Here is a 23,682-nt window from a genome sequence, read left to right on the forward strand (position 1 = left end):
AGCCATGAAATACCTTTTGGTTGCATCAAGCAAAATATATTATTTTGGTTTCTGTTTGGTTGTCTGACCCCACAAAAAGGTACGGCGTGGCTTTTGGTTTAAGACAATATTGTTTATCATTCCAAGGCAGCTTGCTCTTGGAGGGCACCTGCCCGTTTGCAAGTTGCACTCAATCCGTCATCTTCTTGTGATGGAATTTTCATCACCTAGAAGGCATGATCGGGAGGTATGATCTCCTTAGAGAATCAGAAACCAAATGCTTATTCCTTTTACTCCATGGCCCTGAATGAGTGCAGAAGCGTGTTTCTTTTCCTCCCCCCAAAAGGCCAGGTAAAACCATTATAAATTCTGGCTTGTTGAAGTAAATACTGGCCTCGTTACAAACCATTAGTGCTTCAGCGAGTTGAATAGGTTGCTGAGTTTTTATTACATGTGTTGAAAGTAATAACAGGTTTGAGATAAGGAGGGGATCTATTTAAAGCAAGTGCAGATGTCTACAATCCTAAGCAACTTTCCGTCTGGCTGTCCGTCCATCCACGCACCCACTCACCCACCCATCCAATCGTTTGGTCCACCCACCCACCCATCAGATCTTTGGGTCTATCTGTCTTTCTGTCTGTTGGTCTGCCCAATCTATCCATCCATCCATCTGTCCGTCTGCCCAGTCCATCCATCCGTCCAATCTTTGGGTCAGTCTGTCTGTCCATCTGTCCAGTCCATCCATCCATCCACCCTCCCACCCATCCAATCTTTGGGTCTATCTGTCTATCTATCTGTCTGTCAGTCTGCCCCATCCATCCATCCGTCTGTCCAATCTTTGGGTCTGTCTGTCTGTCCGTCCATCCATTCACCACCCACCCATCTGATCTTTGGGTCTATCTGTCTATCTATATGAATGTTGGTCTGCCCAATCCATCCATCAATTCCTCTGTCAAATCTTTGGGTCTGTCTATCTGTCCGTCCGTCCGTCTGTCCAGTCCATCCATCCATCCGTCTATCCATCAGTCTGTCCAATCTTTGGGTCTATCTGTTTATCTATCTGTCTGTCGGTCTGCCCAATCCATCCATCCATCCATCCATCCATCCATCCATCCATCCATCCATCCATCCATCCATCCATCCATCCGATCTTAGGGTCTATCTGTCTATCTATCTGAATGTTGGTCTGCCCAATTCGTCCGTCCGTCCGTCCGTCCGTCTGTCCAATCTTTGGGTCTGTCTGTCCGTCTGCCCAGTCCAGCCATCCACCCATCCAATCTTTGGGTCTATCTGTCTATCTATCTGTCTGTCCACCTGCCCAGTCCATCCATCCATCCATCCACCCACCCACCCACCAATCCGATCTTTGAGTCTATCTGTCTGCCCAATCCTTCCATCCATTCGTCCGTCAGATCTTTGGATCTGTCTGTCTGTCCGTCCGTCTGTCCAGTCCGGTCCATCCATCCATCCATCCATCCATCCAATCTTTGGTTCCACCCTCCCTCTCTCTCTCTCTCTCTCTCTCGGCGCTCCCCCGCCCGCCCGCTCCGAGGCCGGCAGTTGGTTTCCTCTATAACCAAGTGCGGGGCCCTCCCCGCCGCCTTTGTGCCTGGGGGCTGAGGCGGGCGGGCGCTCTTTCACCATGGAGACCCCCCCCCCGCCCCCCCGCCGGGGTCGGGGACCCCGATTGTCTGCGGGCGTTTTGCTTCATTAAATCTTGATCGGAGTTCATTAAAAGTGTGGTCCGGACATTCCTGCATAGTCTATTAATCCTGCCTGACACCCTCCCCTCCCCCGCGCTCCCAGCAGCCCCGCCATTATCCCCCGCCAAGGTCACAAAAGCACCATCTGTTTGCGCCGTGTTTACTCCCGCCTGACATGCTGGCGGCCGGGGGAGGGGGAGGGCCATCCCAGCCACTGCCTGCCCCCCCCCCCCAGCCCCGGCCCCGGCCCTCCCTTTGTGGGAATGCAGACCCGGGAGGGGACGCGGGAGCCCCGCGTACCTGCCCGCCTCCCTGCCTGTTGTTGGCCACGCACGCTTCCCTTCATTTGTCTAATGGCTTGTGATGGATTTAGTAGCAGCTAGCCTCCAGGAAGGGAGGGGCGGGGGGGGGGGATGAAAGGTAGGACCTGTTTTGCATTCCTGGAAGGACCGCTGCCAAAGGCAGGCATCAGTTTTTGGAGGAGTGCAGAAAACCAGGGCTGGCTGATGTGGAGTTCGGTGTAACTCCGAAGTCTGCAGAGTGAGATTCGAGTCCAGTTGCACCTTGGAGACCTGCTAGATGTTCAGCGAATGAGCTTTCGAGAGCCTTGGTGTAACAGAAGATGCTCCAATGATATTCTGGTAGAGTATGAGCTTTCCTCAGTCACAGCTCACTCCAGCAGTGACTCAGGAAAGCTTATACCTTACCACCAATTTTGTTAGTCTTTATAGGTGCTACTGGACTCTTGCTCTTTTCTACTCTACAGACTGGCTTGGCTTGATCTGTCTCAATTATATCCTGATTGGGATGTAAAAGCTCAAGGATCTCCATTCCTACTTATATTTGAAGAAGGGAGCTGTGACTCCTGAAAGCTTACACCCTGAAACTCTGGTTGGTCTCTACGGTGCCCCTGAACTTAAATCCTGCTAGTCTACTGCAGACCAACATGGCTACCTACCCGAAATAGAGTCTTGTTGGTCTCTAAGGTGTCACTGGACTGTGTAGACTAACACAGCTACCTACCTGCAACAGAGATGGCTGTCTTTTTAGGATTATTTTTGGCATCTTTTACAAGCAAACTGGCTCTGTTGCTTTGAATCTTAACCATGTCCAAATAGGCATGCAAATGGTGTTAAACCCCCCCCCCCCCACTCTCAAGAGCTTTCACTGCCTGGTGCTAATGCGCTGTTTTCTCAGTTTGTTTTTAGGATCTCATCCCAAACTGTTCAGGTATTGGGAGAGTACAGTTAGGGCTGCCAACTTCCAGGTGGGGCCTGGAGTTTTCCTGGAATTACAACTGATTTCTGGACAACGTTACCTGGAGGTAATGGCAGCTTTGGAGGGTGGTATGAGAACCGCACATTTTACTTTCTTCAGGCACCACCTACAAATCTCTTTATGGGGACCCAAAAGAGCTTACATTGTTCTCTCCACAACAACCCTGTGAAGTAGGTAAATCTGAGAGTAGGTGACTGGTCCAAGGTCAGCCAGCAAGCTTCTGTGGCAGAGTGGAGATTCAAACTTGTGTCTCTCACAATCTTTGGGTCTGTCTGTCCGTCTGCCCAGTCCAGCCATCCACCCATCCAATCTTTGGGTCTATCTGTCTATCTATCTGTCTGTCCACCTGCCCAGTCCATCCATCCATCCACCCACCCACCCACTGTAACTACTGCTAGCTTGCTGTGTCTTTAGTATTTCTCACATACAGAGGCTGGAAACAGATTATGTGACTACTCTCAGGCATGGTTTTGTTTTTGTTTTTTGCCAGGATTGAATCCCTCCTTTCTTGTATCGCAGAGCTAAAGGTGTAAGATTCGAGTCCAGTTGCACCTTGGAGACCTGCTAGATTTCCAGGGCATGAGCTTTTGAGAGTCAAAGCTCCCTTTGTCAGATACAAGGAGTGGGAAAAGGAAGGAGTCTTTATAATCCAAGTAGAGGGTAGGAGGGATATTGCAAATCAGAGCATTCGGAAGCTTAGCTATAATACATGTTGTAATTACCTTGCTAGAGCAGGGGTGTGGAGTGCAGAAAATTAGCATTTGTGGTGTGATAAAAATCCTATGTCCCTATTCAACCCTGGTGTGTGTGTGTTTTCATTGTTCCAAACTTGCAAATAAACTCAGTATCAGCAATCTCACTTGGTAATTTCTTTTTGAAGCTTCTCTCTGAGAATTGCAACTTTTAAGTCAGCAGTGGAATGTCCTGGAAAATTAAAATGACATACATGGGGTGTCTGCCACCCAGGAACTGACCAGACCCAGATCTGCTTAGCTTTAAAAAGGGTTGCCACATTAAGTGCTTTCACACTACACCCCCAGAGCCCAAAGAAACCTTGGCCGAGCCCAGCATTGCCTGTTTAAGGACTAGCCAGTCCTTTGCCACTGGACTGCAAGTAACATCAGATAACATTATCTACAAAAGTGCCAGAACTGGGCTGCCTTTTCAGATCTCCACATTTTTGTGTGTGGCAGCCACTAGGAGTGGGAGGGAGGATACATTAAAAAAATCCAATTGCAAAACAGTCCCAACAGAAGATCAAACCCACCAATGGTTTTAAGGACATTTGTGGCGATTCTTTTCTCTTGTTTAAAGATTTCACAGTAACTATGACAGTGTTACAAAAAAAGGTGTCCCTCTGTAGATTTATTACGATGTAAGCTTTCATGGGTTTATTAATTTATGATGATGCCGTTATAAATCTGTTCGTCTTTCAGGTGCCACAAGTCCCCCCCCCCCCCAGCCCCCTGCTGTAGCAGACTGTCATAGCTACCTCTTTGGAATTTATGACAGTGCTATCCAGGCGGGATGAAGAGTTACTCTTGTATGAAGCAAAAGGATTGGAACCTTTGGAGGCAGAACTCAGCACACAAGCCAATTGAATGGCTTTTGACCATCATCATACTTCATGGTGCAAAACCAGTAAGATAGCCAGAAATCAGAGCGAAAAAGGAAGAGAGAATTTATTTCATTTTGTTTTTTTATGTTATTTATAATCCACCTTTTGGATTGCACAGTGGGAATCAGTACAGTCAATTACAAAGGTGTTTCAAGAAACAATGAACAGGGTATATAAATGCACATTTGCAGAGATTTAAAAGTAAAAAAAAATCCAAGAAATGCTAAAATAGAGCATAAGCAGTTCTAAGACCGATATATTAAACAACATAGAAACGATCCAGTAGGATCATACTTACAGCAACATATTATATATAGTAGTAAAGTCTATAGTCCCTATTCCTCTGCTTATGAAAGACAGCCAATGTGGTTTAGTGGTTACAGTGTTGGGACTAAGACCAGACAGACGCAGGTTCAAATCTTTGCTCAGCTCATAAAGTTCACTTGGGTAACCATGGTCCGGTCCCTCTCTCTTTCTCTCTGCTTCACCTACCTCTCAGGGTTGTTGTGAGGACAGAGGAAAGCTACGTACATCATCCTCAGGAGGAATGGAGGGATAAAGATGGAATAGACCGATGTATGGATATGGTCTGAAACATGGGGAAGAATCAATAGTGCTCCTTTCTCCAAATTTGAAAAAGGAAGTTTACCTGTGTGGGATCAAGAAACAGCCATGGCATAGCTTACCTGAGCTTATCCATGCCCTTCCTATTGCTGTCAATGTGGTGGTGGAGCATGCCCTCAAGTCATAGCTGACTGATGGTGACCCCTGGTGGGGTTTTCATGGCAAGAGACTAATATAGGTGGTTTGCCATTGCCTGCCTCTGCAACCCTGGTTTTCATTGGAGGCCTCCCATATAATTAATAATGAAGGCCGACCCTGCTTAGCTTCTGAGATCTGACAAGGTCAGGCTCACCTGGGCAGTAGAGGGCAGGGCATTGCTGTCAGTAGTGAAATGCATATTATTATTATTTTTTATTAAAAAATGGGTAGTTCTGAGGACAGTTTCACGTAATTCAGATTACTGTCTTCAGTGGCTGGAAGGCACGTGATGCACCAATGATACGAAAGAGAATCTTGTCGCACACTGCAATCCTAAGCAGAGTTACTCCAGTCTAAGCCCATTGATTTCAATGGCCTTAGACTGGTGTAACTCTGCTGAGGATTACACTGTAAACTGCCTATTCCTGCACTGAGCAGGGGGTAGGACTAGATGGTTTCTAAGGCCCCTTCCAACTCTTAACACTTCTTATAATACACTTCAGCCATTGTTTCAGACCCACAGCTTGGTTAACGAAAGAGTTTTAAAAGAACGGAGTTTTCTTTTCTCTCCCCCCCCCCCACTTTGCTGGAATGCACATACATGGACAGAGCAAGGGATTCTGGTGTTTAGAGAGATATTTGACCAACAGCTGTTCTTTGTATTTTCAATAGGACGCTTCCATTTTTTGTTCCTCCTTCTCAGCATGCAGAGAAACCATCTGATACCAGAGAGCCACACTTTCTGCTAAGCAGTCTATACAGATATCCTATGGAATGCAGATAGAGAGGCATTAAAACCACCAGGCTTGAAGGGTGTATCCCCCCCCCCCCACCCACTCATCCCTGCTTTTGTTTTTAACATCCAGCCTGATGAAGAATTCTGGAGAACCCAAAAGCTTGCATGCTGTTTGGTGTCCGGTTGGTCGGTCTTCATCATAATTGTTCTGTGACTTTTGGTTTTGGGTAATGTGTACCAGCTAATCCATGCTTGGAGCCTAAATTGCCATTCTAATGGCATAGTGGTGGTTCTGCTGATGGAACGGCATTTCCTTTTGTAGCGGAGAGAAGGGTGGGTTTTTTTGTTGTTGTCAATTCTCCCTCCTCCTGCCAACCCCATACCTACCGCTCCCTATACTTTTCATTGGGGTGTGGGGGGGAATCCATTGACCCACACACGTTCATGCTCTGAGTTTTCAAGTACCTAGAGAATAAAGCGGGAATGAAACACCGTTCGTCTTGAAAGTGACACAAAACTCCTGCTTGCTTTTGCAGGGACTCTCCTAGGACTACTCCCCCCTTCCTCCTTTGTTAGTGTGGAACGCTCCTTCGTCTGGCTGCAGCTTGTTCAAACCTGGAAGAAGGAATGCCAGACAGGACAGCAGGGGGGCACGTGAGCACGTATGAAGCTGCCTTATACTGAATCAGACCATTGGTCTGGCAAGGTCACTATTGTCTATTCAGACTGGCAGTGCTTTCTCCAGCATCTTTCACATCACCTCCTACCAGATCATTTTAACTGGAAATGCTGGGGATTGAACCTGGGGCCTTTAGCATGCCAAGCAGATGCCCTGCCCCTGAGCCACGGACATTCCCTTCCCTGGAGGAGGGATACCTAGGCTATCAGTGCTGCTAACCACCCACAAAAAAGTTATTTTCCCCTCTTCCAGACTCACCAGAATGGCTGCTGCATAGTGAAACAGATGCCGCTTGCAAAGTCAACCATTTCTCCCCCTACCCGCCACTCAAAACCTGTGGACAGGAGACAGCAGGGAAGCGCTTTAGACTTCCGCAGCCATTCTCTGAATGTTGGTGCCCTGGATTCAGGAAGTGTTTAATGCAGATGCTCAGGGCACGCTGATCCCCCAGAGTTGACGGAGGATAAAGGCAACTCGCTTTATTGTGCATTAGACAAACGGGGCTCTTTCATTGGAGACAACAGTCCAGATAGGGCCTCCGTTGGATGGTGATGGAGGAGGAAGAGCTTTGCAGACAGCAAGTGGTATTTGTGAACATTCTCTCCCGGAGAGAGTGTGGGAGGAGCGGTTGGATTCCTGTTGCAATTTTGAGATCACCTCTGGACCATATTTTATCTATAGCTTCAGGCGCAAGGAGGCACACTGGGTTTCACCCTCCCTTTAGCCTTCCGTAAGAATGTTTTGGAAGCGTTATCATCGGCATTATTTTAGTTTTGAAGAAAAATAAACAGAACAGTGACTCTTTCCACATGGAGATGATTCTTCTTGCTACTCTCATTGCTGTTGCAAATGCAGAGGTATTGGCAGTGGCCATGGAGCAAACACAAAGGCAATGTGGGCTGTTCTTGCATTACCTTCCCCTCTCTATGGCTGTCATTCTACATCCCTCCCTCCACAAGAAGGCTTCTGTTTTTTTTCAAAATCAGTGAATGATAAATCTCTATAGTTCAATAACATCATAGTAATCGATTGCAACAATATACTGGTCCCCAGCTTTAATTTTAAAAAGTGAGTCACTTGCTCTTTTCCTTGTGGAGGTATAAGGGAAAATGTGCAGGCTGCCTTGAAGTAATGCTTTCTCCCGTCTTCTGTTTGTAGGTGTTGTGTGACAGGTCCTCTAGGGAAAGAGAAAGGTACTCCATGATGACTGCCTGTGTGCATAGCTTTGAAAGGAGCCTGCAATTATAGGGTTACCCACCTCCATACAGAGATTAGTTTTCCAGGAGAAAATGCCTGGTTTGGAGAGAACACTGTATGGCATTATACCTTGTTGAGGTCCCTCCCCTCCCCAAACTCCCCTTTCCTCAAGACTCTACCCCAAATCTCCAGGAATTTCCCAACCTGGAGCTGACAACCCTAGTCTTAAAGGGTTAGTAAATAGCTTAGTCCAAGCACCCATCAAGAGTTAGAGGAGATGAAGCAAGAAGACAGCTGTCTTTCTGTGTGTGAAGAAAGATCAGTTTTTGATTTGGGAAGAGAGACAGGGAAAGGCAGGCAGACATGGCTATGAATTGGTTGGGAGCAATTTGAGGAACTCCCTCTCCCTCCCTCCCTCTCTTTTTCTGGGGATCTGATGTGAGCTGGCGGATCGGCTACCCTGTAGGAGTCTTTTCTCCATTTGTGTATTTGTAAATAAAGCAAATGTTACAAAAAGACGCCAGATGCCTCCACTGTTTTCTCCACCAAAGAGAACCAGACCTGGTTGCATTATCTGTGAAATTCTTACTGCTCAGGATAAAGAGAGGACATGTGCCATTATTGCAGTATCCTATCTCAGGCTTAAACCCAGGCCTTGAAAGCAAATTCCCTGGGTTAAACCTTGCCCAGGTTCGATCCAGGCTGCCCCATATTTTCCCTGTTGGCTTCTAATTGAAGTCTCAAGTAAAAGACACTGGCTGCCTGTTCCATTGCTGTGGGGTAACGGAATTGTCTATGGGCCACCTTAACATTTGCACAGAGCTAATCCCTTTTCTCTACCCCCAGCATGGCCAAGATCCCACCAAAGATTGAGGTTGCAGCCAGCAGTGGCCCAGGCCCCTACCTGCCCCCCCTTCTCTTTAATTTTGGCAGGTGCTTGCTGTTAGTTCAGTCTTTGCCAAGGGGGTGGGTGGACGTTGTCCCCCAGCTAATTCTGTTATCTCATTAACAGAAGCTCTTTAATTGCCAAATAGCCCTACAGTTAATTAGAAAAAGAGAATGGGGGGGGGGAATGGGTATGGCGAAGGAGGGATGTTGGATCAACACAATATTGTTAGTAATGGGGGAAAGATGGGAGAGGTGGAGGAGCCAACTTAAAGGCGGGCTGGAAACAAGGATCCGAGTTCCAAGCTGGAGTACCAGGGCAGGGGGAGTCTTTGGTGCGTGTTGCGTGTGTGAGAAACCCACTAAAAGAAATTTACTCCCACTGGAAAAAGTGTCTGGGCAGAGGCTTTCCTTTACTCAGCTGATCTTGGAAACAGCATCTGTTCCTCTTTCTGAGCAGTGGGACGTTTTGCAGATGTGGGTTGGAGGCGACTGTAAAAAGCTTCCCCGCTTTGGCCCTTGTTGAAAACAGGTCTGGTCTCTGAGTCAGGTGATGGCCATCTTTGTGGAGGGCGTGTGCGTCCATCCCTCCCCACCCCCACCATGTGGAATGCCTTTGCCTCCCGTGATCCCTGTTTTCCATCTGTGGCTGAGGTGGGATTTTCACACGGTCTAGAGGTTTAGACCAGCAGGGCTTTAAAACCTTCTCTGCCGGCGGATTAGACCCTCAGCTGCTTGCAAGGGCATATGTCGCCCCATTATGTTCATCCGCACACGCACGCCCGCACATGGCGGGATGGAGGCATTACGATGGCCTGTTGCTACCCTCTGCTGGGTGGTGCTCGGCAGAGCGCAACAATTCTGCACGGCTTTCCAAAGGCACCGTTGCACCTGACAGGAGGATCTCTCTCTAAGGTGGGAGGCATTGGGCAAGCAGAACAGGGCCTGCGGGAATGCCCTTCCCCTGAGCTGTCCGGAAAACATACGACCTCATAAAATCTGCACGGACAATTTGTCAAATGTGAGACACAAATAAACAGAGGAAGAAAAGCAGAGCATGAAAAAAGGCCTCTGCGTAGCTTTGTAAATTAAGATTCTGCCTATGACAATCTCTTCTAGAACATTCCATCAGAATTTTCTTCATGGCCTAGGTCTTATATCTGTCAGGCCATCTCCATATGTTCCCTTATCCGAACTGCAGTCCTCTGGCATCACCTTCTAGTTTAGGGGTCCCCAACACGGTGCCCACAGGCACCATTGTGCCTACTAACACCTTTCCTGGTGCCTGCCAAGTGTTTCTAGAAAGTCAGTGGGGCCAAGAAGGGCTTTTGCCAAGCATCGCTTCTGACTGGCCATTGGAAATTTGATTGGCTTTGCAGATTTTTAAAAACATGGCTTTGGCAGAAGTTGTTTGCACAGCATAAGGATCTTCGTGGTGAGACTGAAGGTCAATTGTAATTTGTGGAGCCATTTTGTGGTGGGCTCCACCTCAGGATTGCCAGGTCTCTTCCAGTGGTGGTGGGGAGGGGACCTGGCACTTACCGGGGGAACGATCTTTGAAAATGATGTCATCGCGCCAGTGGCGGGCGTGCTTCTGCGCTTTGTACGAGGCAAATTTAGCCTGTGAGGGGCCAAAATTGTCCCCTGAAAAGCGTGAGAGCATGCCTGCTGCTGGTGTGATGATGACATCACTTGGGGAAGTGATGTCATCACACCCTGCTGAAGGTGCATCCGCCACACACTTGCCCAGGTTGCCTGCTGATGGCCGGTGATTGGTGGGCAGCAGAGCAAACTGCCAAGAGATTGCCCATCACAGGGACTCTCAACTCTGTCTCTCGCAACAGCCATTTTGTGGCAGCCATTTTGTTGCTGTCATCACCACACTGTGTCAGAACTCCAAATCTGCCCACAGGCTTAAAAAGATTGGGGAGGACGACCCCTGTTCTAGTTGTTCCCCAGCATCTACCATAGCTTGTTCCTTCTCTATAGTGGCTCCCATTTTGTGGAATGGATCCCCTGAGGAGGTAAAGAGAGTGTGGTCCCTCGAAGTTTTCAGGAACCACTGTAAGGTTGGCTTTTATTGGGGTTTAGGTGTTTTCTTGGGTAGGTGTTCTGCTGTATTTTGTATGTTTTTGCTGTTTGGAATGGTAAGCTGCCTTGAGCCGAAAGGGGAAAGTCTGCTATAAACATTTTAATAAAACGGAACAACTAATAAATAAACCATGGCTTCCTGAGAATGCATCTATCCTAGCCAGTGAGGGGAGGTGCACAGTTTTACACCAGAGATGCTCAAGCCAAACCCTGTTGTAGAAACAACGCATTGTACATACTTGCACTTCTTTGTGTATTCTTGAGTAAACGGCACTGTTTTTGAGCCTCCGGGATTGTCCCGAGAACAGTTGAAATATGAGCGTGTTGCGCCCCGCAAAGTGGTGCAGAAATTAATAACAATCAATTAATCCCATAAAGAAACACCTGCTGTGGAATTAGTTCTGTTTCATTGCTTCAATCTCAGAACAAAAAAAAAACCACCTAGGATTTTTCCAGTGGAAGCTTCTTTCCCAATTACAACGGAGCGTACTCCTTTTCAAAAGAGGTTGCATTTGCTAAAATAAAATATTCCAGTTCAAGAGGGTTGCCCAATAACTGGTAGCAGATTTGGAAGGGGCAACTCCCCCCCCCAAAGTTCGCATAAGGCATCACACTTGTGTAATCAACTCTGCCGTATGGGTGGCCACGCAATTGGCACTGGTGCTTCCGAAAGATGCGCACTGGGATTAGATGCGCTGGTGAGATTTATCCTCTAAGACATGGTACAGATGGGCCTTCTGCTGGGTGTCGAATGACGACGGTTCGAAGAGGTACCAAGTTAAAGGCGGTATCTTTTACTGACTTGTTCTTGCCAGCACAAGGAGGAATTGTGCCTTGCAAGATGTCTTGGTGTCCTGGTTGCCGCTTCTGCAATCAGCTCACATTGCAAATGTCGTTGCAGGCGAGGGTGTTAGATCTGCAATGCAGATTGCATACACTGGTATTGGATGGGGGCACGTTGGGGTTGCGGCCGTGCGCACAGCAGGTTGGATGGACTCTCAGTGTGTGCTTTCTGCGTAAAAACCAACCCAAGGACATCAGTGCGAAGGCAGCCAAAGGTCTGTTGCAAGTCTGCCAAGGAAAATGGGATCTTGTCCAGTCTGTTGCTGTTGATCATTTATTTGGGAGAAATGCTCTTGAATGGTGGATATGAAACAAGGCAGTCGTCCTCTGTAGCCTTGTATGAGACCTTGTGTATTTGACCTTTGAAAGGGGTTCGTTGTCCTACTTTTTGAACTTGGATGGCCGCTAAAGATTTCAACATTGCTGAACTGGCCTTCTGCTTGTAGATTAGTATGTGTGGTGCTGCTGCCCCCTGGTGGCAGGAGTTTGCCTGCCTTTGGGAGGGGCTTCATATATGTATTCACACACCAAAAAAGGGGTTTTTTTGTGTGGTGGGGAGGGCAGGGCTGACACTTTAAAGCATGCTACAATAAACATGCCACGAGAGTCATCTTTTTGTTACAACAGATGAACACAGCTGGACTTTGTATTCCTAACTATGTTATTCCCAAATGGAATCCCATAATAGCAGGATCATATTTGCAAGAGGGAATGTGTTACTTCCCTTCATTGGAAGTGCAGAGATAACACGCAGCTCAAAAGCAGCCATGGGGCTATAACTGCCTGCGTAGCATGTGTGCGTTACCAGAAATTACCCCCTCTGGTGTGCTTCTATATATATGGTAGAGGCCCACTTAGGGGGGGAAAGTACAAAATTAGAGCGGAGACTAAGAATATGTATTTCCCCCCCCCCCCCCCAGAACTGAATGCAATTTGAAAGAAAGCTAGAAGCTTGCTGCATGTGCATTCCTCTTATTTTTGCCTTCGGTAAGCAGGTTTTGCAGGTGGCTGTGTTGCTTTGAAACCTGCACAACCTGTTTGACTCGAGGAGGCAGCAGCATGCACATGTGGACACACATACTTCTCTTTGCTTCAGAACTGTTGCTATCCTTAAGTGATCGTGGAATCCCTTCAGCGGCCTGTGCTTCTAGGATTCTGTCACCTCTAAACACATGAGCCACAATCTCACACTGAATTAAACACGCTTGAACCGCACAATCCTAAGAACCAGGGCTTTTTTTCAGTGGGAATGCGGTGGAACGGAGTTCCGGCACCTCTTGAAAATGGTTACATGGCTGGTAGCCCCGCCCCCTGATCTCCAGACAGAGGGCAGTTTAGATTGCCCTCTGTGCCGCTCCAGCGGCACAAAGGCAATCTAAACTCCCCTCTGGCTGGAGATCAGGGGGCAGGGCCACCAGCCATGTGGCCATTTCCGACGAGGGGGATTTAAACTTAAAAAACTCCCCCCCTTCCAGCTGGCCCAAAGTGATGTCATTGTGCAGTCCTGAGTTCCACCACCTCTTTTCCCAGAAAAAAAACCTTGCTAAGAACCTTTTGTTGGAGTAAACCCCGTTCAGTACATCTGAGTAGGATTCTAAACAGAGCTGCTTAGGATTGTACTGTAAGCACATGGAAACTCATGAGTTTAGGCGCATTTAACTCTGTTGGATTGAGGCCATGTAATGATTACGGTTCTGAGCAATCGGGATAAACCTCAGCAGGAATACCTCTCATAGGAATAATCCCTCTAAATGAATTTAAAACAATACAAGCCCCGGGGAATGATAATATTTGTCTCTTGGTGAGGGGCGAGGTATAAATCCAAACCTAGCAAGGACAGCATTTTGGAAATGCTGGGAGCCTTCCTCTCCTATGGTGGGAGTGTAGAGCCCTTTCACTGCGCCCTTTATAAAGTGTAAAGGATGAGAAGCATGCAAATTCTGCTACAGGGTTATGCGGAGGAGGGCCCAGATCTGGAATCTCAGCCATTTCACTGACTCGGCTGTCCTGCTTCTAGAGAGGCGCTTCGAAGAGTTGGTCTGAGCATCTGCTGCTGGGAACACGGTAAGTTCTTGGAAGAAGCGCGGGGTGCCTTCTGCAGGGGGCACTGGATGGTTTGCTGGCATCCAGACAGGGCACATAAGATAACCAGTGTGGTGCAGTGCTGAGAGAGTTGGACTAGGTTCTGGGAGACCCAGGTTCGAATCCCCACTTTGCCAGGGGAGCTTGCTGGTTGACTTTGGGCCAGCCTCAGCTACCTCACAGGGTTGTTGTGAGGATAAAATGGAGGACGAGGAGATGGATGTAGCTGCTTTTGGTCTCTACTGAGAGGATGGTGAGGTATACATGAAGTAAATAAATAAATACATTGTTGTGCTCATCTTCTGTGTAAAGCAGGAGTTTTTGTGCTTTTTGAAGTGGGACCCACTTTTCAACTTATTCCACATTCCATATTTATACTGTATTTATTGTGATTTTAAATTTCTGCTAAATTTAAGTTGTATTGGAATGTTATGAAACGTAATCCGCCCTGAGCATGCCGGTGTGGAGAGGGCGGTTCCCCCAACAGTCACGTGGTCCTGCCCACCTGACTTTTGGACATTTGGGGCCCGTTTCGGCTGGGGTCAGGGCCAAAACCACGAGGATTGGGTTGGTGCCTGGCGGGGGACCCCTCCCCAGCCCAGCACCAACCTGATCTGGGCCTTTGGGCCTGATCCAGGCCAAAACGTGTTGAAAATGGCCATTTTGAGCCATTTTGGACCAGTTTCGGCCTGGATTGGGGCCAAAACGGCTCAGATCGGGCCACTGCCAGCAGCCGAATCCCGGCCATTTTGGCCCGATCAAGGGGCATGGCATATGCTAATGATTTATGCTAATGAGTTCCTGCAGCTCTTTTTCTATGAAATGACCCCTGATCTGAGTGTCTGCCCTCTGAAGCTGCCCTTTCCTCCAGGGGAACTGATCTCTCTCATCTGTAGATCAGTTGTAATTCTGGGAGATCTCCAGGCCGCACTTGGATGTTGGTAGCCCTGTTCTTAAATGCCAACATTATCCTCTGGATCACAGAGGGAAGAGTGTCTCTGGGGGTGGTATTTCTCACAATTCTCTGATTATTTTTAGGTTTCCAACATCCCAAGACTGATTCTTACCTCTGAAGGATCAGGGAGCGGCAATGCTTCCCCGGGGCCTGGGAGTCGTATTCATCTGTCTTTCCCTGGACCTGACAGAAGAAGGTGAGAACAGTTCAGGCAGCCGAAGCGCCTCAGAGGAAGCAATCCAGCGGAACCGACAAGCATGCAGTTGATCTCCTTCTGCTTCAGTGGTTCATAACTTCCTCAAATGAATCCCTCTAGGGATGGAAACTGGAAGGGAGGACTCTCTACTGTGTAACGGTCGTTTGGCTATACCAAAGCTAAGCTTTCGTGCCCTAGTGAGACTTTTAAAAGAGCCATCTGATTTTCTCCTATAACGGGACTGTCGCGCGTAAGGTTGTTTCTTGCCTCCTTAGACAGACAGCGGTGTGTAGTGGTTAGAGTGTCAGACAAGGATCTGGGAGACCCAGGTTCGAATCCCCGCTCTGCCATGGAAGCTTATTGGGAGAACTTGGGCCAGTCATTGTCTCTCAGCTTAGCCTGCCTCACAGGGTTGTTGTTGTGAGAATAAAATGGAGGAGGGGAGAACAAAGCTGTAAACTGCTTTGGGTCTTTATTGGGAAGAAAAGTGGGGTATAAATAAATAAGGTAGAGGGATATCAGATCTTTCAGGGGCCCCCCCAGAGTACCCTACCCCCTATTTTTGAGCCATTAGTTGGGGGAAAATAGCAGGTCTGGTGAGCTGTTTGAGCTCAGGAAAACAGCATGTTGTTTGGGGGAGGGAAGAATTAAGCCTCGTCTCCCTCACTTTGCAGCTCTGATCTGAGTCAGGTCAGAAGGCAGAGTTCTCAGAGCCAAGCTACAAGTGATGAATGACACTTGAACGGCAAGTGAACAGACTCACATGTATTCCTGCCTGTTCACTATGTGATCAAGTGGAGCGCAAGTGGAGCGCAAGTGAACAGAGAGGAATACACGTGAGTCTGCTCACTTGCCGTTCAAGTGTCATTCGTCACTTGTAGCTTGGCCCTCAGTGTGTAGCGAAAGAGAGGAGCTGCTTTCCGTTGCCCCCTCTGCCACAAAGTCCACAGGAGGACCTTCTTCCTATCCGTCTCTCCGCCTAATCCACCTCACAGGGTCGTTGTGAGGATAAACATGGAGAAGGGGAAAACCATGTACGCTGCTTGCAGTTTCTCATCTGGTTTGACCTGAATGCAGAAAGCCCAGTTTGATCATTTGTGTACTTAGGAATTCTTAGGTGTGATCAACATGCAGGCATTAGCCGATGGTTGAGCAAGAACAGCTGCTGACGGCCATGAATGCTTCTTGTCTCCCCGATCGCCCTGCAGAGACTCCTCAACAGGTTGTCCTGGTACAGCCAGAGAGCCTTGTCATCTCTGAAGGGGGAACCACTGTACTCAAGTGCGAGGTGGAGAACGCATCCGGCATTGTGCAGTGGGCTAAGGACGGGCTCCTGCTAGGTCCCCACCGGGACATCCGTGGGTTCCCCCGCTACAGCATGGTGGGAGAACCGAGCAAAGGTGAGTGGTTCCCTCTGGGGGAGTTCGCTTCCGCTTGTATTTTCACTTAGGTGGGGCCATGTCCAGCTGTGCTTTGACACTCTGCTCCAACATAGAGAGGCAGTGAATTTCCCAGCAAAAATTCTACTGACCATGTTCGTTTGTGGCAGTCACAAGCTGATCACTTGAGTCTTAGATCCAGAGTTTTTTTCCCTTTGGTAATGAAAGACTTGAACGCTTGCCGAACAGGTTTGCACTGGGATTTTGCAACATGGTGCATGTGCAAAAATGCTGCCGATTCAATCAGCTCCCAATAAAGACAAACGTCCCCGTATGGGGGCCGATTCAATCAGCTCAGCAGCCAGTAACATCATTGAGGATTGCTTAGACAAACACCACATTGTGTTAAGTCGCAGCATTTATTTACATCCAAGTTATACAATTTGCACCCCATTTAACTGTCTATTTAAACAATTGCATTCCAAGCAAAGTAGATGTGAGGCAAGGATGTGGGGAGGGGGACTAGGTTGCCAGCCTCCAGATGGTAGCTTGAGATTTTCTGGATTATAAATGATCCCCAGGTGAAAGAGAACAGTTCCCCTGGAGAAAATGGCTGCTTTGGAGGGTGGAATCGATAGCATCATACCCTGCTGGGGTCCCTTCCCTCCCCAAACCCTGCCATCCCCAGGCTCCACCCCCCAAATCTCCAGGGATCTCCCAACATGGAGCTGGCAACCTTAGGGGGGGACTTTATTGGATGCCGTGAAAATGTGCATGGTTGAAAAGCCAGTCTATACTGTACCGTTAGGAAGGAAGAAGTCAAAGCAACCTGCTGAGACGCCATGAATGGGATGACAAAGACCAACAGTCTGTTGAAAAAATGGACTGCCTGAACTGGGACTGGCAAACAGGTTGTGAGCCAACCTGGTGCGTGTTTCAGCATCCTCCTGACTCCAGCCCTGGTGCACCTTGGGCCGTGCACCACATTAACCATTTGGAATCAACCACTTGGGTTTTCTCCTTGAGCTTTCTCCTTGGGTCTGACTAATAATTATTGTGTCAAAAGCTGTCCCAATACTGTCTAATAGGGTGGCTGACTTTTTGAACTAACACCTTCAACCACAGCCAGATTTACGCACAAGCGAAGCAAGCTACAGTTTAGGGCCTCAGATTGGGAGGAGCCTCTAAATACAAAGATCACTAAATTTCAGTGTTAGAGTTTTTCTTTTTGGTAGTATGATGAGGTCTTTTGACATAGTTCAGGGCTTCAGCATGCCTTGATCCAGTTTTGCTTGCAGCTTTGCCTTAGCAAGGGCATCATTCCCAGCAATTAGTAGGGGATCCTGTTGTGAAAAGCTCCTCGTTCATCAATGCAGATAAAGCTGTAAGTGCAAAAACAGGCAAGGCGAGTTTGTATGTGGTCCTTTGGCAATTGTGGTGTGTGGAGAGCCAGTTTGGTGTAGTGGTTAAGAGCGTGGGACTCTAATCTGGAGAGCCGGGTTTGATTCCCCGCTCCTCCGCTTGAAGCCAGCTGGGTGACCTTGGTTCAGTCACAGCTCTCTTAGAGCTCTCTCAGTCCCACCCACCTCACAGGGTGTTTTGTTGTGGGGAATAATAATGACATACTTTGTAAACTGCTCTGAGTGGGCATTAAGTTGTCCTGAAGGGTGGTATATAAATCAAATGTTATTGTTGTTGTTATTTCATTAATCAAGTTTTCAAATCAAGTCTCCTGGCCTTGCTCGGCAACTATGAGGGCTAGAATCTTTTTTGGTATCTTAAGTAAAAAACCCCGAGATTCTTGTGACGCCAAAGTTTGGGCTGGCAACCAGATTTTGCAACCAAGCAGCAAAGCCTATGATTGTGGAGAATGCACACAGCATAGCGGGCAGACCGGGAGACAGGCTAGCAAAGCTGTGTTCTTAGTTACATGGGAGCAGCAGCTGAGTCTAAATCAAGATTCGAATACAGCACAGACCAAAAATAGAATATGTGAAACAAACAGTGAGGAATGATTGCTTATGCTTGCCTTGTGTTTGGGTGCTCAGGCGAGTATAATCTGCAAATAACAAGGAGCCAGCTGGAAGACGATGCCTTGTATGAATGTCAGGTGGGACCCTCTGAGAGAAGCAGCGCCATCGTCTCGCACAGCGTGTTGCTCAACGTGCTCGGTAAGAGAATTTGAGCCTGTGCTCTGCTGTTCTGCTGTTAGTATCACCCCTTTCAGGACCAGTTTAGAAATAGACTTGGTCCCCACAGCACTGGCTGGACCTTCTAGAAATCTTGATTGACCCACCCCTCTCTTCCTCCAGATCTGTCCTCAAAACCCATCTTTCCCATAGATCCAGAGGAGTTAGCCATGTTAGTCTCTAGTTGCAAAATAGTAAAAAGTCCAGTAGCACCTTTAAGACTAACCAGCTTTATCGAGGCATAAGCTTTTGAGAACCACAGCTCTCTTCGTCAGATGCATCTGATGAAGAGAGCTGTGGCTTTTGAAAGTTTATGCCTCAATAAAGCTGGTTAGTCTTAAAGGTGTTACTGGGCTTTTTACCATCTTTCCCATGAAACCTTTGGTAGTACAGAATCCCAAACACACTGAAATAAAGCTAAACGTACGTAGCTTTATTTGTACATATTCCTCACCTTTTACCCTGAATTCTTTCTTTCCTCCCCTTCCTCTCTCATTGCCAACATTTTGATTGGAATGTCCTAGGGGCAATGGGCTACCTTTGTGCTTTTATTCCTCTGTAAGGTTTCATATACCTTAATGAAGTTCTATTCTATTCTATTCTATTCTATTCTATTCTATTCTATTCTATTCTATTCTATTCGCATTGAGTCGAGTCTATATACTAGTCTAGTTTGTAACCACGTACCCCAAACCTATGCACATTTTTTAAAAGTTAAGTCCCTGTGTCCAAAGAAGCTCTCTCGCTAGTAAGAGGGCATAGTATTGCAACCTTTGTTAATTCATCATATGAGTATTAACTGGTGTTCAACGAAATCTGCCTACATTTGCTTATGGTGAAGACAAATGTGTTTGATGAAATGAACATGCCACTCTCAAATTACTTTTTTTTTGTGTTTGGAAAGTCATTTTAATACTTAAAAATACCACGGTGAGGGTGAAGGGACAGAGGAATGCCTCTCCTGATGGCACCTGCTATTCAGCAGCTTTTAACCATTGATTTGAAGGGCTATTGCCCTTTTAATGAGATGTGCCTTTTTAGTTAATCAACAGGTTTTTCAATTGACCCATTTAGCCAATTAATTGACTAAAGGTTGCATCGATTTAGACAGGACTTACGGAAATGCTTCTGTGTTGAAACTGGAAAAGCAGTTTTTTTAAATTTATTTTTTTTAATTTTTATTTTTTTAAGTTATTGGAGTATTGTACATTTTGTGTGTTTCGTTTTGGTTAATCAATAAAAGTTAAAAAAAAGAAAGAAACGGGAAAAGCAATCTCAAATTTCCGTTGTCGACTTTGCTTCTTTTCCTCACAGTGCCCCCTAAGATGCCGCTCCTTACAGACTATGAGGCCAACAGCACAGTGACTTGGGTGGCTGGTGTGGAGTACACAGTGAAGTGCCAGGTGAAGGATGCTCGGCCTGCTGCAGAGATTGCCTTCAGCAAGGGTGAGAAGGTTGCCATAACCCACTACTTTTTCCAAGAGGGTCTTTGGATACAGATGCCCTTCCCTGAGGTGTGAGGAGGTTCAGAGGCAATGCTCCCAGGTTTTTGTTTCCTTTGGATGAGAGAATATTGGGGGGTGGTAGGCGTCTGTCTCAGAATTGCTTTTTTGACAAATATATAACCCAAGCACTCCTTTCAGATGCCTGAATTATCCATTCAGGAAACAGCCACAGCCACAAAGCGTTTTAACATTCTTTTGTTAAAGGCTCTGTCCAGACCAGTCAACTATCACCTCAGGCACAACCATTTTATAGGCCCATTCACAGTCAACATCTTCACAGATTTTTGTAGAAACAATCAAACCAAGAGAAGGTCTAGAGTTGCTTTGCTTTACACTGATTGGTTTCTATCCTGTGCTAAATCGGCTTCTATCCTGTGGTAAATTTCTGCTAACAGATGCGGAGAGCAATTTTCACCAAATTCCCATCTCCGATTCGCTCCTCATGCTGTTCGTGGGGGGTCCCTCTGGGGCAGTTTTTCAGGGGGCATTTGGGGCTGCTGCTGGAGGGGGCAGGTGAGGAAGGGCTCTGGGCACAATCTCTTTGTGAAGATTTTTTTGCCCAGTCTAATGGAAACAAATAGGAGCTGTGCGGTATAATGGCTAAAGTGCTGGGCTGTGTGACCAGTCACTTTCTGTCAGCCTCATTTACCTCACAGGCTTTATTGCAAGAGAAAAAAAACCCCTTCCATCTGTTTTGAGTGAGCTTCGGAAGAGCGTGGTAGATTGCATTCCATGTTTTGTGGCATGAATGAGATGCCATTTGGATTTCTGCCTCAGGCACAAAAATGACTTGAGCCCAGTCAGCACTGAGCCCAGCTGAATTTCTTTGTTTCAGGTCAATCCCATGGTGGGTCCAGTTTTAAGGACCGCCGTGGGAAGTGTTTGGAAGAAGTTTGCGCTGCCCTAATCTGTCTTCTTGTTTTTCTTCAGGTGATGACAATGTACCAGATGCTGAATCTAACACCCTGCCGGGATCTGAAGACAAACTCTTCAGCACGGAGGCTGTGCTGAGGTAAAAAAAAAAACCCTGATGATGTCCTAAACTGCTATTCTCCCCCTCTTCCTTTCATATTTGCTGGCATAACTGTTTAGCTGGTTTGAACTAGTGTGGTCTGGTGGAAAACATGTTGGTTGTGAACTGCGAAAGATTAGGTCTACCTGGCAACTGCTGGGAGCTTGGGAAGGGGAGTAGGGCCATGGGAGTGGTCACTAGTGTCATGTGTGCTGTGACATCACTTCTGGGAAAACCCAGAAGCAACATCATGTTGCTCTAGGAATTCCTGGAAACTCTATGGTAAAACTATAAAGTTCCTTCTGCGTTTCCCCTGTAAGTGACCACATGCTTCACACGATGTCAGGAGTTTTAATTTTTTCTCCTCCTGCTACTTGGAGCCGTGGTGGACAATAAGAGTTGATGGGTCTCCGGCAACTCTCGTTAGGTTTCATGCCCAAATTCTTTCAAGTGTACTTCTCAACTGTGAAATAGAAGCAATCATGGCCAACCTCTACAACTGTGTTGTGAGGAGAAAGGAGATATTGCAAAGGACTGTGGCCGCTCGAAAAAAATTAAGAAGTTATTTTTTGTATCAGGGTGCATTTTTCCATTACTTACTGTGTCATACTAAGATTTGGGAGATCTGAATCCGATCCCCACCCTTTGGGTGACAGGGTTGTCGAAACTGACATCATGTAATCCTGTAGGAATTACCCAAATCTTTATGGCCTTTAACACTGAGATTTGGGAAATTCCTAGAGTGTTGCCTGATTCTGTGACATTACTTTTAGGTACATACCTGGGAGTAGCGTCGCACCATCATGTGATGCCAGTTTCCCTCCCCTTTGCTCCCACTGCTTCGCCAAGCAGCAGGGGAATCTGGGAGTGGGAAGATGGCTGCCACAGAGGGCAATCTCATCTCTCCATTGGGTGATCTTGGGTCAGTCACTATCCCTCAGCCTCACCTACCTCACAGGGGTTTTGTGTGGGTAAAATAGGGAAGGGAGAACCTTGTATGTCACTCCCAGTTTCTTGGAGGAATACAGGATAAAAATATACCTATATAGTTATCTGCTGATGGCTGATTCCAGCTCCGGATTGCACAGCAAGGGTCCCCAGCCAGAATATCCCGCCATCTAGCACTAGCCCTGTGATACCAGCCTGCTATAGATTTCTATATTCTTTGCTTTTCTTTCCAGGATCACCCCCCAGAGCTCAGACAATAGGAAATGGCTGATGTGCCGAGCTTCTAATGCAGCCTCTTTAATCCCAGCGGTTGCCGGTTTCACCATGAACGTCCTGTGTGAGTAATTTTGAATGCCTCGCCAGACCTTGACAAGGAAACCTAATAATACCAGTTGCCGGGCGTACTCAGGAAACTTTTATTACAATCTAATAAAAAGCAAACACAAAAAGAAGTGGGATGAGGAGAAGAAAAGGAGGGCGAAAGGTGGAGGAGGACAAGGAGGGACATTATCCAGGGCAGCTGTAATTAAAGAGGGGGAAAAAAAGAAACAGAGACTCCCTAGAATAAGAGAGCGAGCAAGACAGAACACTAACAAGAGAATCTGGGGAACACAAAAGCAAATGAATAGGTTTGCTGGCTCTTTTTTAAAAAAATAGAGAAGGTAGGTGACATTCGCATCTCCGCTTGTTACCAAAGGTAGAGTGAAGAAGCAGGTGATGAGGGGGTGGTGGTCGAATATCTGGGAGAGGTGGCAGCTATTTCTTGCTGCATTTTTGGATATTAAAGGTCTGATAAAGATCTCCAGGTTGCAATCTGGCAATCATCCTAAGCAAGTCCCGCCAAGTCTAAATCCATCTCACAGAGTCATCGTGTGAATGGGATAAACCGAGATATTCCTACCTGATGTGTGTGATGCACATCACCCATCATTGGAGGGGGAAAAAAAGCAAGATCCAATTAAAGAAAAAAGTCCAGAATCACAAATGTAACAGTAGGACAGAAACAACGTGGGTGGTTTCGGAGTTCAGAGTAATACAGTTTGAAACCAGGTTTCTTGTATTCCTGTTAGCATTTGAAAGGAGAAAAGAAGTATCCTTTAAAAACAGGTATTGTTGCCTACCTTAAGACTCTAATAATGAAGCAGGAAGATCAGTTTTGACATTTGTTCGTGAGATTTATAAGCTGGCCCTCCAGAATAGCAGGAGCCTCGTCCCTTCAGTAAGAGAAGGGAGAATAGTTATGGCTTTTTCTTTTTCTCAGCATGGGAGCTATGTAACACAAGATAATGTGTGGGAAGGCTACTGTTATTTGGAGGTATTTGATGTAGCTGGTCTGCTAAAGCTAAGCAAATTTCAGGGTCCAACCAGTCAATGCAGCAATGGGACACTGCTCAGAAGCCCCGTGAATGCCGCTGTGATTCCCATGGGAAAAAATGGATCTAAAGTAGTAAATGAAATTCTTCATTATCTGAAAGGAAGTATAATGAAGGTCTGGCCCAAACTAATCCATCTTGCCAGGATGTTGACTGCTTTTGGGAATGGAATGGTGAAACCCTATCTTGTTTCAGTGTTGTGTAGTGGTTAGAGTGTCAGTTTAGGATCTGGGAGACCTAAAATCTGGGAAAGTTCAGTCTTGGAAGTTTTC

At 46.9% G+C, this 23,682-nt stretch overlaps 1 protein-coding gene across 1 annotated transcript in view; it reads left to right on the forward strand.

The window, feature by feature from the left end:
- The first annotated feature begins 16,148 nt into the window (after positions 1-16,148).
- Positions 16,149-23,682, forward strand: part of NPHS1 (NPHS1 adhesion molecule, nephrin) — a 34,025-nt gene continuing 26,491 nt past the window's right edge. The window contains exons 1-5 of the mRNA XM_054998891.1: positions 16,149-16,404; positions 18,432-18,554; positions 19,887-20,018; positions 21,008-21,089; positions 22,271-22,374. Coding sequence (XP_054854866.1) covers positions 16,149-16,404; positions 18,432-18,554; positions 19,887-20,018; positions 21,008-21,089; positions 22,271-22,374 — 697 coding nt within the window. The remainder of the gene's footprint in view (positions 16,405-18,431; positions 18,555-19,886; positions 20,019-21,007; positions 21,090-22,270; positions 22,375-23,682) is intronic.

This window comes from Eublepharis macularius, chromosome 15 (assembly GCF_028583425.1).
Source record: "Eublepharis macularius isolate TG4126 chromosome 15, MPM_Emac_v1.0, whole genome shotgun sequence".
In the NCBI taxonomy this organism is placed as follows: Eukaryota; Metazoa; Chordata; class Lepidosauria; order Squamata; family Eublepharidae; genus Eublepharis; species Eublepharis macularius.